We start from the raw sequence: 15,786 nt of genomic DNA on the forward strand, positions 1-15,786 counted from the left end.
ATGGTACACGGACAGGCGTTTGTCAGGATGGATATATACCTTTTGTTAAAATGTTATGCGCATGTTGAAGAGTTCCGCTATTCACCTCTGGTCAGTGCTCATAGTCTCATCGTCTCCGGTTGTCCACAATCAAGTTTGAAGCAAGCCTATCTGCGAGTAACCTTTACGTCCAGGCATGCCTCAAGGTATCAGAAAGGTTGGCCGCTGGGAGCACACGAGACGAAATTAGTAGGTCACTTTATGCTCCTTAGGCTATAGTTCTTGGACTACTTATTTATGTACCCTAAGACTTATGAGGCCGACTTTCCTGCTACTCAGTAGGCACGGTTCCAAGCTATCGGGTTTGGCCTATCCCATCCAAAATGCTCAGATGTACTAATGCTTAGCTACTGTACTAATATATGAGGACAACGGGTTCCTAATTACATGCGATACGGTCATATACAAGAGCGTTTAGGAGACAGCAGGTGCCTACCTGCCTTGGTACCTACCTCTATTAGTAGTATGACTGGGTCACAGGTGTACCTTCCTCGTAGTCCTCGACCCTACAACCCACCAGAAACTGCATCTTTTATCCTTTCAGGTCATCATCATCAAACATCATCATCATCACACTGAGACATATATTCTGTCATCAACCATCACAATGAGCTCTCCAGAGCTGCAGCAATACCCGTCTCCATACTCACAACAAGACTCGTTTGATCATCCGCTATCGCGGGAGCTCGCAGGGGACTTCATTTCCAACATGAAACCTCGCAGCTCTTCAGTGTCCAGTGGCGGTGGATATGAGGTCCTTTGTAACTTCAACCTCTCAGATATATCCAAAGACAAAGATGAAGTTGGCCACGTTCCAGGTACCTATGGCGACAAGCAGTTATTTCTCAGTTAAACTAACTCGTTCATAGACAACAAAATGTCCCAATACTTACGTCCGAAATTGCCGTGCTCGTTGACTGCTCTCGAGAATACGTTCGTGCCAAACCCCGAGTGCATCGAAAACCACAAGTATCTACTCACCGCTGTTTTTAAGACCATTAAGGCCGCACAGCCTGACTTCCGTTTCGACACTGTTGACATCGTTATCAACAGTAGAGCGTTGTTAACGATGTTTTGTATGTGCCTAAGGACCAAGGTGGCATCACTCTTCGGTCTCATGACTTTGGAGCTTCTTGAAAACACGCTCATCGTCAGCTTCGATGAAGAAAAGGAACGCCGCGAATACTGGGATAAACCCAGCGGTAATTTTTTACTACGTTCTGCGGGTTCAACAAAGCCAAATCAGGACCTGATTCGCGCCGTGAAATACGATCTTGGTGGCCTATCATGCATAGTTGTTCACGCATTTGATACCAGCACTCAGAAACCCAACAAGAAACACCGGAAAAAAAAGAATAACGCCAAAAAACACTCTACTAGTGATTGTAAAACTGCCAACTTCTTTATTGAACATTTGATAAAGACGTATCCCCTTATTTTATTCGAATATTCATGGTTTGGAAGGGTCGAGAACTACATTCTTGCGAAAGCTAACATGGACTCAACGGGAAATGAGGCTTGGTTGCGGGATCTTACTTTAGCCCCAACGCCTACTCCCACAGAATAGGAAACAAGGGAAGATACTCAGGGGGCCCTTTGCCAAGTAGCTGGCATTCTGAATTGGATTCGGGAAACGATGATCACAAAGTCGTCCACAAAGTGGTGCAAACTCGGTGGTCCGCGTGCTATTGAAGGGGATCCTGATCATCTAGTCACCTTATCAATATACGATTGCCAGCCGACCTTCCGGGCGCTGCATCGAATGCATGGGGAGTTCTGGGACGATCCAGTCACGGGGTACGATGTGGTGGAAGAGGAGGACTATGAAGAGATTGCCGAGTGTTTTACACATGAGTATTTGCAAGCCCGTGCCGCGAAGGACAGGCTGCAGCGTTCCTGAGAAGCGAAGGATACACCCTGTTATATGCGGGTTTTACGAGATTTTAGACAGCGATAGTTGAATATGCCTAGGGTTATGTCAAGGCAAGTTGCCAATTACTTCTGTACTATTATCCTTAGTAACAGTAGGACATAAATGTGTCAGAAACAGGTGACCAGTAGGCTCTGACTTGACAGATATATACATATATATCCCCTACTTAGGATGTTAGAAACGTTAACCGCCAGGAGCATAAGAGACTAAATTGCTAGGCTACCTACTTTATTCTACTTAGACTATACGTCTTAGGCTATTTATGTTTATTACCGAAGGTTTAAAGATTAAGTTGTGAACTTCAAGTTCATGGAAGTTACATCCCCTAAAAAGATTTTCATGATAGACAGCTATCCTGAAAGGAAACTTGGCAGATGAAATAGATTATATATAATACCTTGTATAGACATACAATTACTAATGTGAATGAGGATGATATCAAAAACGATCTGACGTAAGCAGAACTTGCATAATCAGATGTCAACTACAAGGCGCAATAAGAAAATCACTTCCTTATAATCCTTCAACGAAGTCACATCTCAACCCACTAGTCTCTTCAAAAACACCAAAAGGCATGTTCAAAACAATCAAGACCCGTACCCTGGAAGTAGGATACCACGATCATGGCCCTTCCTCAGGTTGGCCAGTTCTTCTCTACCACGGCTTCCCCTACGACATTCACGCATATGACGAAGTATTTCCCAAGCTTGTTTCAAACGGTGCACGAGTTATAGTCCCCTATGTGCGCGGCTTTGGTCCCACGCGCTTTCTCTCCTCGCAAACTTTGAGAAGCGGCCAACAGGCAGCTCTGGGCTCAGATGTCATCGAACTCATGGATGCGTTGAATATCAAAAAGGCCATACTAGGTGGTTTTGATTGGGGTGGTATGTCCTGCTGCGTTGCTTCTGCGCTGTGGCCAGAGCGTGTTGTTGGACTTGTTTCGTATGCGTCGTATGATATTGCCGATTTATCAACTTGCCAGATGCCTTTTGAGCCGAGTCTGGAATGTTCAGTTTGGTATCAGCATTTATTCCAACAAGAGCGAGGGGTTAGGTGTTTGACAGAGAATAGACGAGATCTCTGTCGAATACTTTGGGAGCAGTGGTCACCTTCCTTCTCCTTCACCGACACCTTTTATCAACGCACAGCAGAATCGTTTGATAATCCTGATTTTGTGGATGTCGTCATACACGCCTACAGGTTCTGCTTCGGTAATGCACAGGGAGATCCAGCGTTGCAAAAACTGGAAGATGTTCTTGCTACTAAACCCAAGATAACTGTGCCCACTGTTGTGCTTGACGGGAAGCAGGATCCTTTGAAGAGGGGTGGTACGGCTGCGCATAGACAGCATTTTTCTGGGCAGTTTGAGAGGAAAGTTGTCGATGTTGGACATGCATTTCCCATGGAAGCACCAGAGGAGTTTACGAATGCTGTTTTGACTATCCACGGGTGGCAGAGCGGTTAATCATTGATCTGAATACTCAATACCAGTTGCACTTTTTATGTAACTATATTCTTAGTTTTATACTGACAGTATGATCATATCTGCCTGTAAGGCCTTGAACTAAAATTGAGAGGCCGAGACATTTACGGGTACTAAATCAAATCTCTTTACTTGAGACATGGCAGGACAAGCATGTCGATTCGTCATTCCCTCAAAACTGAGTTTCTGTGTACATCCAATCTCGCGATACCCTCATTTTCATAATTCCAAGAATAGAAGACACAAACTGCCATTACATCCTCAAGGAGCCAGTTATAATCTCGAATACAGAGTTCATCCCAATATTATAGCAATGTGGTATAGGGGAAGCTATACAGAGTAACGAAACGGGAATAAGGCCTTATGTTTCACTTAAATTGGCCCTCTTCGCCCGTCGTACCTTGACCAATCTCTACCTCGTGAGGCTCTTATCAAGGAAGATTACATCCCATGTCAGCAGCTGATCCCGAGTGCCGAGGAAATAACTAAATCAACATCTCAAATGATCAAGTTCAAGGAATGTCGTCGGTCAAGTTCTGAATAGTAACATTTCTTGGGCGTGAGAGTTCATCTCCATTCCCTCTCAAAGCCATTTATTTTCTCGATATTGATCTAACTTTGATCTCGATAGCGTTATGCGCCGTTCACTAACGCGTGGCACCGGCGCATCGCCAAGACCTAAGCCGGAACGAAAAACCGCCAGTACTCGTCAGCATGCAGGTACCTTTGATCCTTGTCGTGGTTGGTTGAGACGTCAGCCAAGAGTCAGTTGAATTGGCAGACGTGGGTATCATGCTACCAAGAGAAATAGCCTATAATAAAAACAAGAAAATATTCACAGCACGATAACCAAGGGAGGTAATAAACTTGATAAGTTTAAATTGATAATATCTGTTCTTTATCTTGTCTTATGTCGTTCGTGAATGGTTCAAAAAATACACGCTATGAATTAAACTCCAACCCGAATGAGTCCTTTCCAAACACATCTCTATAGTAAACCCTTTCCATCTCGGAAAACTTCGTCATACCAGCGTGTCTCAGCCTCATCCGCGTCATTACTTGATTTGCAGACAGTATTCCAATCTGTCGCTCTTAGCTGCCAAGCCTTGGACTCTTTGTTCTTGCCGAACAGAAGCGACGCGCTTCCCTTGGCCTTTGCACCGTAAGACCACACCTCTAGATTGCCATCGTCTGCCGCGATGCTTGCAAGTGGCGCAGTCGTGTTTGCTGCCATGTGCGCCTCCAAAAGGTTGCGCAGGTGGGGAAAGTACCACGTCTTATCCCACCATGTTGTTCGACGGCTCTTGAGACCGTCCCTCCATGCGTTGTGGTGGATCGCAACAGGAACCGACGTTGTCCAAAAGTCGACATAAAGCGAAACGTCACCCCATGAGCCACCCTGGTTGCTGCCATCGTCTAATTGAGCCAAGGGAGCTTCCGCGACGGAAATGTCGTTGGGAACACCCCCAATGCGTGGTGGCGAGACACCTGCTTTGCTCGACTGTTTGGCGATAGAAGAAGGGTCGTCGAGGGGCACAAAATATCCTCCTGTTTCGGAATAGCAAGTCGGGTAGAAGAGCTCTTGCGCATAGTCCAGGCCAACATGGTATTCGAATTCGTCTCGTGCTGATAACGCTGCCTCCTTGCCGGGGTTGTCGTGGGCAAAGTCATCCTCGTGAATGTGCTGGCGCCAAAGCTCTTGTTCACCAAACACCTCGGCAAAGATACCCTGATCGCCAGCAAGATCCTCGTTGGACCTCACCTCGAGAAGATCCTTGTCCATGCGGTCTTTGACGCGTTGGAAGTATCGGCGCATATCCCCTGCAGGGCCCATGAAACTTCCGCTGTTGACATACTTGGGTCGTACATATTTGTATCGTCCGACGTTGTAATCGGTAAAGAAGCCAAACACATTCTCGGGAAGTGTGCTGTCGGGAACGTCGTGGCAGTAGAGGTTCGAGATCTTGTCGCGAGGAGCGATGCAGCCTTTTTGCGCAGCAGCGATAATGGTCTGCTGCATGAGGTCCTTGTCGAAGAAGCCGTACTCTTGGGCAATTCGCTTGTTTGCTCTCTCGTTGCTGCTGTAGTATCGACTCAACATGACGCTGGGTGGTAGTTGTAGCCAAATATCGTGGGCGTCGAGCATCATCACCAGATCGTCCTCTCCTAGCTTTTCGTCCTCGGAGACCTCATCTCCAGTAGCCCATTGTAGGTAGTTGAGTGTACCGGTGATCTTGCCTAGCTGCGAAGGCCCAATGCCATCGGCGTCGGTATGAAAGTCGTTCTTCCAATTGACAATAACGGGAGCTGGATAGCCGAGAGCAACGGCACTGCTTATGACTTTGCATAGATCGGGACTCGAGTTGTCGACAGGCAGGATAATAACGAATTTTCGGTCTCCGGGAGTGAGGTTCGCAGGAGTGGTTGTGGTATCTTCTAATATCGGTCCGGATGGTCGCCAAACACTATCATTAACGATCTGGGCATGGTCAGCGTTGAAATTTTAGAGTAAGCGGTTAACATACTAAGCGGTAGAGTAAAAACGTAGCAATAAAGAATGCAAACAATAAAGTAAATCCCTTCTTAACCCATCGCCAGTTAGACCCATTCACACGAAACCTTTGACGAGGACGCGCAGCGCCAGGTAGGGCAATGTGTGAAGGCATGTGTCATGGGCAGAAGGTAAGGTATGTAAAGAAACAAAAAGACTGCCAGCCAGTCTTGAATCGAGATGAGGAATCCTAGGTAACAAGGCACAAGGGAGGAACGAGGGGAGAAAGAAAGTAAAAAGACAAGACAGAATGTGGCGCCTTCCAAGCAATATACAATGGTTACAAGACGTGAAAACAGGATTATTGTATAAACGAGAAGAGAGAGCCAAGGAGCGACGATCAAGGAGTGGAAGGATTGTTTAGATACAAAAAGGAAAAGGATGATGAAAGTTGACTTGACAGTCAAAGTGGACAAGCTTGACAAGACGAGACAAGGCAGACAGGAGGTCGACTCTCTGGTGCATCGGTAGTTTCCTACTCTGAACCCTGCCAGTCGTAGATTGAATACGGGTCCCTAATCTTATCGATGCAGGACAAGTACCAATTGAGTGCGTCGGCGGTTAAAAGGTACCTCCATTTCAGCTCCACGAGTTTGACAATGCAACGCGTGTTAATCAACCCTTGCGCCCCCAAAGCTGGCAGCCACAGGGGATACTTTGGGGCGAAGGAGCAATTCCAGGCTGATCATCCCGAAAATAGAGGATCTAATTGGTGAGATGTACGCCTAGGGCTGCGACTGGGATGCGTAGCCGAAGTTAGCCCTGGGCTAAAATGTCGTCTCCAGGCGGAGAGTTCACCCATCGGACTGCACCAAAAGTTCAGCGATTTCGGAATCAGCAATGTTTTAGATCGTATGATTATACTTTTGGCTAATTGAGTACATCTCTAGATAAAAGCTTGAACTATTGCAAATTCCAAGCTTGGGGGCCAGGCGTGCTGCTGCTGCATAGCACTCGGTGGGTCAATTACAGCGCCCAGTAAGCCCAGAATTGGCGTGGGCACTGTAACCCCCCTCTATACAGAGTTGACTACCACGATGAAACATTCCTCCTCATGAAGCACGAACCTGTTACTAATAGGTTACAAGTCTGAGCGTCGGTTAACCGATATTCAGGAGAATTTTCTTATCGATACAAGACTTTAGTTCTATTATTTAGTGCTTAGCAGACTAAATTGGTCTCATGGATATCTTTAGCTTTCGTACACGAAAACATTTTATTCTGTAGCCTAGGTTGTGATACGTAATCTGGGTTGCCAGCAGAAAGCCATCCCCCTGAATTACAGCCATCAGCCATGTTTTCGATCTAGAACCTGCCTGCATCACTAACCCAAGTAAGAAAAAGCCGACAGACGCAAAATAGCTGACTGGTTAGAAACGACACTAACGGTTACTGTCTTACAGGGGTCTGCTTGTCACACGGGCAGACAAACAGCCGCAATGCTTGATTTTCCTCCCATGTCACTCTCAATTTACAGGCCGCGGGGCCAGGTATCACCGTCTTAGTAAGGAGAAGTAGCACTGAAGGATTACGAATATTGAGTTGCGACTTTGTTTAAGCTTGACTGACTCAGTTGTCATCGCGATCCTTTGATGCAACATAATATTTGGCGCAGTTGTGCAGATCAACAGCAGCGAAAAAGCCATGACGACAGTGTACATAGAACAGGGGTAGTCAGCCTGACAGCCAAAGTCAGCAACAGTGACAGACAAGTAGACAACGTACCACCCACCCCAACAGAAACACTCACAAACCGGGCATTTCCTCTTTTAGTTTGTTTTTTGGTCTGGAGATCCGAAAACTAACTGTCAACCGCTTACTGTGGGGCCAATGTCTGGGGCTGTGTCTGTCTACGTCTGTGTCTCGTCTCGTCTCATACTGGAACCGGGCGACGGATCTACAAACAAAGATGGATCTGTCTCTGTTCTTTTCCTCTTGGCGCTCTTCTGTTTATTTTGACCGCTTGTGCTTTAAGGCGGATTTCAACCGTCATTCCGATTAACCGGTTCCCGGACCTCTCGCTTACACGGATGTAAAGACATGGCGCAGAAATCACAATTGAGTGAATGACAGAAAGGTTGGCCTCTGAGGTTTACCGTATAAAAATACACAACCTGAATATGCTGTCTAACCGACATTGATTGACTAAATTATTTTGTCTATTTTGCTTCCCACAGTCAACTTTTCGAGCACCCTGTCGTCACCCTAACTCGGCATGCGTAAAAGACAAATACGTAAAACTACACATATTTATTTATCCAACAAAAGCTGCCTCTTATCAAAGTCGCTTGCATGAATAATACAAGTCAACCGTGTAATCGTACTCTTCAGGCAATGCCCGATCTCAACAGCCCATACACAAAAACACGCTATCACAAGCTTCACCAATTGGAAAATACAGTCAGAAGACCTGACTTCGTCCCGAGGCTAGTGAAGTACCATTTTCGAATGGATTGCGTACTCCAGCAACTAAAGGCAAATTCCCTACGCTTCTCCATTACAGTCTCATCCTCTCCCTGACGTGTAAAAGCGATTGCGGGCAAGGAGTCGGAGCGCGGGCACGTCGTACTTGTCTGTCATGACATAAAGCCGGAGAGGCAGTTTCATATCGTCGCGTAGTTCTGCGATTAGTCTCCTTTCTTTGTTGGGGATGGTGGCTATCTTCCATCGTCATTATGTCAGTTTTTCCCTCTTGGTGGTCATACCCATCACTGTTCTGAGAGCCATCCTCGTTGTTCTCGTCCTCCTCATCTTCCTCTTCTACTTCCTCAGCTGGCGGCTGCCACTCTTAGTCGGGTTCACTGAGTAGTGCATTCCTATGAAATGTAGGGATTTCCAGCCCACCACATGCTGGTTTCTGTAGGTTTTGCCGAACGGTCTTGGGGACCATCATGGCCGTGGCAGATGGTTTATCCCAGGTAGGGTTGACTGTATCAGTGTAATTTCCTGTGTAAATGAACTCGAGAAATAGTTCCAGGACCAAGTCAACAACCAGAGCCTCAGTATATTAGAAAAGCTGGTTGCCTGGAGAATAAGAGATTGGTAGTTAGATAACTTGTGCTATTTAAGCTACATCTTAGGTTATTTGCTTTGCACCCTTCGCTCGGAAGTTATCCTTTCTGTAGCAGAGATAGTACCCTTACGCTCGCATCTCTTTATAAGAAACATAACGGACGAAGATTAGCTAAATCCCCCCAGTTTAGGCTAATTTAGGCCACTATTGTAGATAATAAGGCCGATTGAACGAAACAGACCACACACTCCCCAGTTTTGTACCACTTTAGACTATTCTTAGACTTCCTGTCCTTCAACACCAGCCCGAAGATCATAATGTTCCTTCGCCACATCGTGCATTCGACGCTTCATTACGTCGTCCTCAGTCTTCACCTGGACCAATAGAACCAGGACCTTCCACATAGGTTCGCCGTCTTGAGACGTGTAGAGACTCAGGGCAACGTCTTCGAACTCCTTTGTGTCCTCCCAGCTCGCCCCTTCCCAGGACGAGAGCCAACGGGCTTTGGCCGCTTTAAAGAAACGCTCTCGAGCGAGGAGTTGAAGAGCAGGCACTTTGTACTCATGCGCAAGATTGTACAGCTCAAGCGAAATGGTCATTGCGGGAGGAAAGGGGGTTTTGAATAGGATTTCCTCCGGGATCGAAGAGTCGGGCGAAGTCGCGGTCGCCATCGGAGTGTCGGAATCGGGTGCCTCGTCCGTTGAGTCCGCAGTCGAGTGCGATTTCCTACTGGAACGTCTGACAGGGCGCTTGGAAGATGTATCGGAAGCAGCTACTTCGCTGGGAGGCATGCTGCAAGGTTGCTCTGACTGATCCCTCAGCATCGATTCAATCTCTCCAGTTCGAGATGTGGTGAGATCCCGTTGTGGTGTCTCGCCTTCGATCGTATATGTCCCCGTGTAAAGAAATTCGAGAAATCGCTGAAAAACTTCAGGTTCAACTCCGTTGAGCTCTACCTTTCTGATGATGCGCTTCTGATGTTGTTGAGTTAGCGGTTGGTCTGCCAGACGTGAAGTGTTGCCTACCTTGGCAGGAGCGGTGAAAGCCACGTCAAACCACAAAGATTGTGTGCATACGATCGCGCGGTGAGCCTTGAATTCGTGATCGCCACAAACGATAGAAATGTCGGAGTGTTCCCCTCCAAGCAGGTTGTAGAAGGATGTAAGCGTTGAAGTTGTGCATAGTTCTTCTACGAGATGATACTCGACACTGCCGGGGACTTCGAAACGATTCATGATTGCTTGATGCGAGCGCGGTGACAATTAAGGAAAAATGTCTGTAGAAGTGTAAATGCCCAAAGAATAGGATAGGCGCTTCCGTCGGGTGGTGTGCAAGGGAAGGAAACGGGAGATCTACTTGCACCTGCCGCGCAGCCGGCCGCCTTTATCTGCCTTTAATACCTGCCTGCAGTTTAAAGCAACATGTATGCGATCCGTCGTTTGCAATAAGCTTTGTGATGCATATTTCCGTCTGTCAGTGGCCGTGCACTGGGTCAAACGGCCACAATCAACCTTCATGATATATCACAAGGCTGACGTTGCTATACTAGCAGGCGGGTCATAAAAGAATAGGAGAATGCCGCAACGCTTGTTTGAATGGGGGTGAATAAGTGTCAGAAATTACAGATCATAAAAGCAAGACGGCAATTGATAGTTACTCACGCGAACCAACAGATACATACTCTTAGGGTAGTAGAAACGTTAGCCTCCTAAGTCTTGGTAGGTAGTCTAAGAAGTATCGTCCAAGTAGTGTAAACGAATCTATTACTTTCGGCTTATGTTATCGGGGCCGATTTCTGATATCCTGAGGTCTCATAGCTCAATCTATTTAGAAGGAAGGAATATTCCCTGTCGAGCAAACGTCGGAACCCCCTCCCGACCCAGATCTTCATCATCAACAGAATCGGTCATCCAATCCTCCGGCCAGATATTCGTCACCCAGTCAGCAATGCTTTCGAACGAATTTTCCCAGGCCTTTTCAAGAGCGTCGCTCCAGTAAATAACTACCGTAAACCCAACCCCAGCAAGAACGAGTGACACAAAACAAGGGGCCAAGACTGCGGCTTCTGGCCATCGAGTGATGATAAAGTACAACGCTGTGCCTGCTGTACCAGCCCAAAGACCAAAAAAGACGGCAAATGCGGATAACAAGTACATCATGAGAATTATAAAAAACAATGACAGCGTCGTGATAAGGAAGAAAAGAAACTTGGCGATCGCGCGATTGCTGATGGAGTCGAGGCGGAGAGACATGGACCGGGATTTGGGTGTGAAGCGGTTGAGTATTGTTACACGACTGGCTTTGACACAAAATCTGACTGTGGGCGATCGCAGGAAAATGCGTATCGCGTATGTGACAACAAACACAACACCCAGCGACAAACCCCACGTCCACATCTTGGGCGGCGCGTCGTTAAGCTCTGCGACTTGCATGGAGAAGACGGCTGTGATGAACGACAGGGGCACAAAGAAGAATGCCAGTTCAGTGAGTTTGTTTATACCAGATGTTTGATCGATGACGAGTGCCGATTGGCTAATTCCAGTTGAAGCGACGAGAAAGTTGAGTGTTTGCTCTGAGCGTGTTTGGAGAGACTGCAGGTCTTCCTGAAGTTCAACCAATTCTTGCTCCAGATCTTCGGGCAGATTTAGTATCCTTTGTGACTTCTTCACATGGTTTACCCACTCTCCCAGCTCTTGTAAAGTCGACCGAACCCAGGCCATGTTTTGCCGTGTGGCGGTCCCAGCATCTTGAAGCAGGCGAAGGTGTAGGTCCGCACCGAGGTCTAAGTCGACATGGTCCTGCACAATACGAATCTCGGCAAGAAGTTGCCACGTATCGTCAAAAGACAAACGTGCAAGGAGCGAAGGGATTGCGGAATCGTCCTCGAGTAGCTCGGTGGGAGGGATATTGGAGACGTATCGGGACACGAGATCCAAGGTGGAGAGGGAATATTTGCGAGCAAAATCGCGGTCACGAACCCAGGATTGACGAGTCTTGTAGATCTTTCTGATTTTGTTCTGATATTCTTCGTCGTACTCGGAATCACTAGTGTCGATAGAGTCGATGTCGCCCTCTTTGTTTATGCCAGCGGAAGCTAACCTGTCGCCCATCTTTTCCTTTTCCTTGTCTAAGCGACTTTTTCTGGATTTCTCCTTCTCTCCTTGCTTCCTCTTTGTAAATACCGGCGGGTCAAGATACGTCTCGCCTGGGTCAGCTATCCGCCATAGCTCCTCGTCTGTATATGACTCAAATTCCATAGCTCGGGGCATGAATGTCAGAGACGGCGTGGTCTCTTTTGTTTTTTCGTTTCGCATACTTCTAGGTGGACCAAAGGCTAGGATGACTGCGGGTGACAAGTCAGTTTGCCCGTAGTCGAGCGCTGTCAGTATAGATACACTTACCTGTTTTCTTCCCCTCTTTATCAATACTTGTCCAGTATCCCATGCCCTCTGGCGCCATGACTCTCAAATCTCTGTTCTTCCAGTACTCTGGGTTTTGGCGGAGTATCGGAAAGAAAGTACTGTAGGGGCGATACACGTTGGAAGTTTTGACCCTATTTGACGTGCCTTCAATTTTCACTGCAGACTTTGGCGGCTCCGGAACAACAAACATATCTTGGTTCTTCTGTTTTGTCCTCTTTTTCTCCTCCTTCTGCTTTCTCCCTTGGATCTTTCGCTCTGCGCGCTTCTTCCTCTTGTCAGTTAAAAGTAGACCAGATCTATCGACAACGACATCGCGCTCAATGGTCCAACGCCCGTCAGAGATGCGTCCAGCAATCTCGTCTTCATGGAACCCAGGCCGTCCGAGGTAGTGAAGTGCACCAAGCCGACCCCACCGAAGATGAGCCCAATTTCGAGACTTTGTCCGACGTGACAAGTTCCATTCCGTGCGTTGGCCGATTCCAGGTAAAGGACGATGTCGAAAGTGAGTTTCTCTCTCGTTCCAGTTCATCCAGACCGCATTTCTCAGCTTTAATCCACTGTCGCTCGCAGAGTATCCCGAGGTGATGAGTTGTTCGTACCAGAATTCCGGATCTATAGAGTACAGCTGACCCAATGCGCCCATAACGAATCGGCTCAAATCACTGACCATAATAACCCTCACCTGAGAGTCTTCTGGTCGGCTATTGATAGTGGCGGCGAGGTCTTTCTTTGTGGTGATCAATTCGCTTTTTTCCACTGTGTCATTACCAAGATAGTCGATAACCGAAACAGTAACCGACTTCAAACCCTCGAACCGTTCTCGTCGAGTAACATTCAGCCATCGCGGGTCCCATCGGGCTCGATTATCGAGTTCGTTCATGTACAATTCAGATATCGTCTCTATCCAGAGCTTTGGATCGGAAAATTCCTCGTTGTCAGAATCCTCCTCGCTGCTTTGCCGGGCATCTGCAAAAGTATCCATGTCGCGCGTGTTTCTCCCGAAGGAGAAAGGATGCGGCACATGGTGCGGCCTTTCTAAAGAGGTCTCTTTGTCTGCGCTAAGAGAGATGCGCGATGTCTTGCGGTCATCCAGCGAGTTGCGCGGGACAGAATAGTTGGGCTTCCAACGTTGGGAAGCGGGGGAGTCGAGATCATAGCCGCTGAGCCGCTCCTCGTCGGTGAGGTCGCGACGCTTTCTGTTAAACATGGCAACGTAAGGGCAATTAAAGAAGCACCGCAGTAGTGTTAAGGATAAGTTCAGCCTTATGATGTGACATTAGGCTAGTTGAACCCCTGGACAATCCAATTCTGCTCTAACCCGGTGGGGTAGTATCCCCATGAGTGATAGAATGAACATGGCAATCATTGCGACGCGACCATCATGGGGTCTGTATGATTGAGACTCTTGTGATGGGATCAACAATGTTGAAAGTAATTAAAAAGATTGTCGTCAAAGTAAGCTGGAGGGAATGGAGGGGACCTGACGTGAAACAGTGGGGATCCCGCTGTAATTACAGGTAAGTGCCCGAGCAGGGCTTCTGTCAAGTTCAAGAATCAGACCAGCCCATGAGGAAGTAAAGTATTCTCCAAGAAATAATTGTATTTATTAAACCATAGAGATTCAATATTGGCTTCAAGGCTCTGTGCCTATTGAGGAACCAATGTCTCAGATGAATCCATCCCACGGTTGCTGGCCTTGAGGGAGTCCTCAACCTCAATTGCCAGCGACTCCAATGTCACAGCCAATGCTTGTCTGTCTTTTTTCTCTTGTCTCCGACGGCAAAAGCACATCATGCAGCAGCATACCAATATCGATACGATTATGAGCGGCACCCCAATCATCATGAAATACCCATAAGCTGACATGCTGTCCATTCTCTTTTCCAGGGATGGCGATGTGACGAGCCCTTCATATTCTCGTGAAGACATGATCTCGTCGTTGATCAAATGGGAGACTCGTGCTGTAGATGACAGACTTGTTGATGAATTGTTGACAATTGTTTCGCTTTGGACTGTTGCCTGACCGTGGCATTGTTGGAGGAGGTGCGTGTGTTCTGTGGCATCCAAGCTCTGGGGTATCGCCGTCTATTAATCGCCAGTTTGTGAGAGTCCCTTCTCAAAATTCTGTGGCTGTGTCGATTGTTCCAGGTTGTTGATCCCGGAACCAACACCAAGCCCAGCGAAGCGGCGTATTTTGGTGGTTAATCCCTGTAGGCCGTGACAGTTGGTTCTGCCTTATCACGGCCAGGGTCAAAATGGTTCGAGAACGGGTGCAGCAGCTATCACTTGGCCAAGTCCTTCTTCTTGCGACATCGAAGACATAACCACGCGCAAGTGATAAGCAGAACTATCACTATTATGGGTATCTTGACCAGAAGAAACCACAAGGTAGAAATGCCAATGGATCGCCGACTTCGGCCAGATCTTTTTAATGGATGCTCATTCCCAAGTGTGACTTTTTCCAGATCCCGCAATGGTACTATTTAGGTTAGTATTGTCTTGAGCTTAGCCGGGTGAACTTACAGTTGAGTTTCCTATCTGCTGTGGTGATGGCGACATCCTCAATCTCTTTCACAGCTGCTATGAGCGTGAGCGGTGTGGTGAGGGAAGACATGTCTGATACGGCTCAATGTTTTGTCGTGTTGTCGTCGCATAAAAGATAAGCTGGGGAAGCTGTCTTTATGTATCTGGCTGATGCCGAAACCGAGCTTTTTATTAACGGGTCTCGGAACTTTATGCATCTTGCGGTGTCAAGGTTGCTTCTCGAGCATTGACCGCATCCGTTGAGTCCGGGGAGCCAGACAGCAAACAACTGACGTGTCTGCGGGTCAGCAGAAAACTCGGCTCGCAGATGCAGGGTGCAAGATAAAGAGGTGAAGAATTGATTTCCAATTTCATGTATGTAGCACCGTATAAGCTGACATGATGGTTCGTCGCTTATTCCCTCGTGTCCGATGTTGATAAACTGGAATCGACTACTGCTGTCCAAATAAGCTAGTGGAGATAAGGGAGCCAAGACACAGCTAAAGTTCAGTTCGTCGTCAATCACAACACGAATGCGGTTTTGGATGGTCGCAAAATAACTCTGGATTTGTCGGGGTTCGTCTCATCTGTGCAAGTAGACACGCTAGGGAATGGTGGGAAACTTGAGGCCCAAACTTGAGATACTTGCATATGAATCACCCAAGAGCGGGTCTGAGATGCATAAAATGACTAAATTGGTTTATCTCTGGCGAAAACCAGTAGTTTGCGAATTCGATGGCACGATGAACCACATCTGCAGTCAACCTCTGCTATCTGACGCGGGACAGCATGTCAGAGTAACATGGTGGCTTGTTTCGTGTA

The 15,786-nt window shown here is 47.3% G+C and overlaps 6 protein-coding genes across 6 annotated transcripts; 2 read left to right on the top strand and 4 right to left on the bottom strand.

Moving 5' to 3' along the window:
• Positions 1–646: 646 nt before the first annotated feature.
• FSST1_011374 (uncharacterized protein) lies at positions 647–1,606 on the top strand (the record flags this gene model as incomplete). The annotated part of the gene is made up of 2 exons (XM_083234500.1): positions 647–857; positions 909–1,606. The coding sequence occupies 2 exons, from the start codon at positions 647–649 to the stop codon at positions 1,604–1,606; spliced, it is 909 nt and encodes a 302-aa protein (XP_083081070.1).
• A 940-nt stretch (positions 1,607–2,546) lies between these two features.
• Positions 2,547–3,437, top strand: FSST1_011375 (Alpha/Beta hydrolase protein; the record flags this gene model as incomplete). Its single annotated transcript, XM_083234501.1, has 1 exon — positions 2,547–3,437. One exon carries the CDS (start codon positions 2,547–2,549, stop codon positions 3,435–3,437), a length of 891 nt encoding a protein of 296 aa, XP_083081071.1.
• Positions 3,438–4,443: 1,006 nt separating this feature from the next.
• Positions 4,444–6,121, bottom strand: FSST1_011376 (glycosyltransferase domain-containing protein; the record flags this gene model as incomplete). Its single annotated transcript, XM_083234502.1, has 2 exons — positions 4,444–5,934; positions 5,981–6,121. The coding sequence occupies 2 exons, from the start codon at positions 6,119–6,121 to the stop codon at positions 4,444–4,446; spliced, it is 1,632 nt and encodes a 543-aa protein (XP_083081072.1).
• A 3,176-nt stretch (positions 6,122–9,297) lies between these two features.
• FSST1_011377 (BTB/POZ domain-containing protein) lies at positions 9,298–10,254 on the bottom strand (the record flags this gene model as incomplete). The annotated part of the gene is made up of 2 exons (XM_083234503.1): positions 9,298–9,993; positions 10,045–10,254. The coding sequence occupies 2 exons, from the start codon at positions 10,252–10,254 to the stop codon at positions 9,298–9,300; spliced, it is 906 nt and encodes a 301-aa protein (XP_083081073.1).
• Positions 10,255–10,842: 588 nt separating this feature from the next.
• Positions 10,843–13,648, bottom strand: FSST1_011378 (uncharacterized protein; the record flags this gene model as incomplete). The annotated part of the gene is made up of 2 exons (XM_083234504.1): positions 10,843–12,362; positions 12,421–13,648. The coding sequence occupies 2 exons, from the start codon at positions 13,646–13,648 to the stop codon at positions 10,843–10,845; spliced, it is 2,748 nt and encodes a 915-aa protein (XP_083081074.1).
• Positions 13,649–14,723: 1,075 nt separating this feature from the next.
• Positions 14,724–15,055, bottom strand: FSST1_011379 (uncharacterized protein; the record flags this gene model as incomplete). The annotated part of the gene is made up of 2 exons (XM_083234505.1): positions 14,724–14,920; positions 14,965–15,055. 2 exons carry the CDS (start codon positions 15,053–15,055, stop codon positions 14,724–14,726), a joined length of 288 nt encoding a protein of 95 aa, XP_083081075.1.
• Between the last annotated feature and the right edge of the window lie 731 nt (positions 15,056–15,786).

This window comes from Fusarium sambucinum, chromosome III (assembly GCF_050947815.1).
Source record: "Fusarium sambucinum isolate potato_lamoka chromosome III, whole genome shotgun sequence".
NCBI lineage: Eukaryota > Fungi > Ascomycota > Sordariomycetes > Hypocreales > Nectriaceae > Fusarium > Fusarium sambucinum.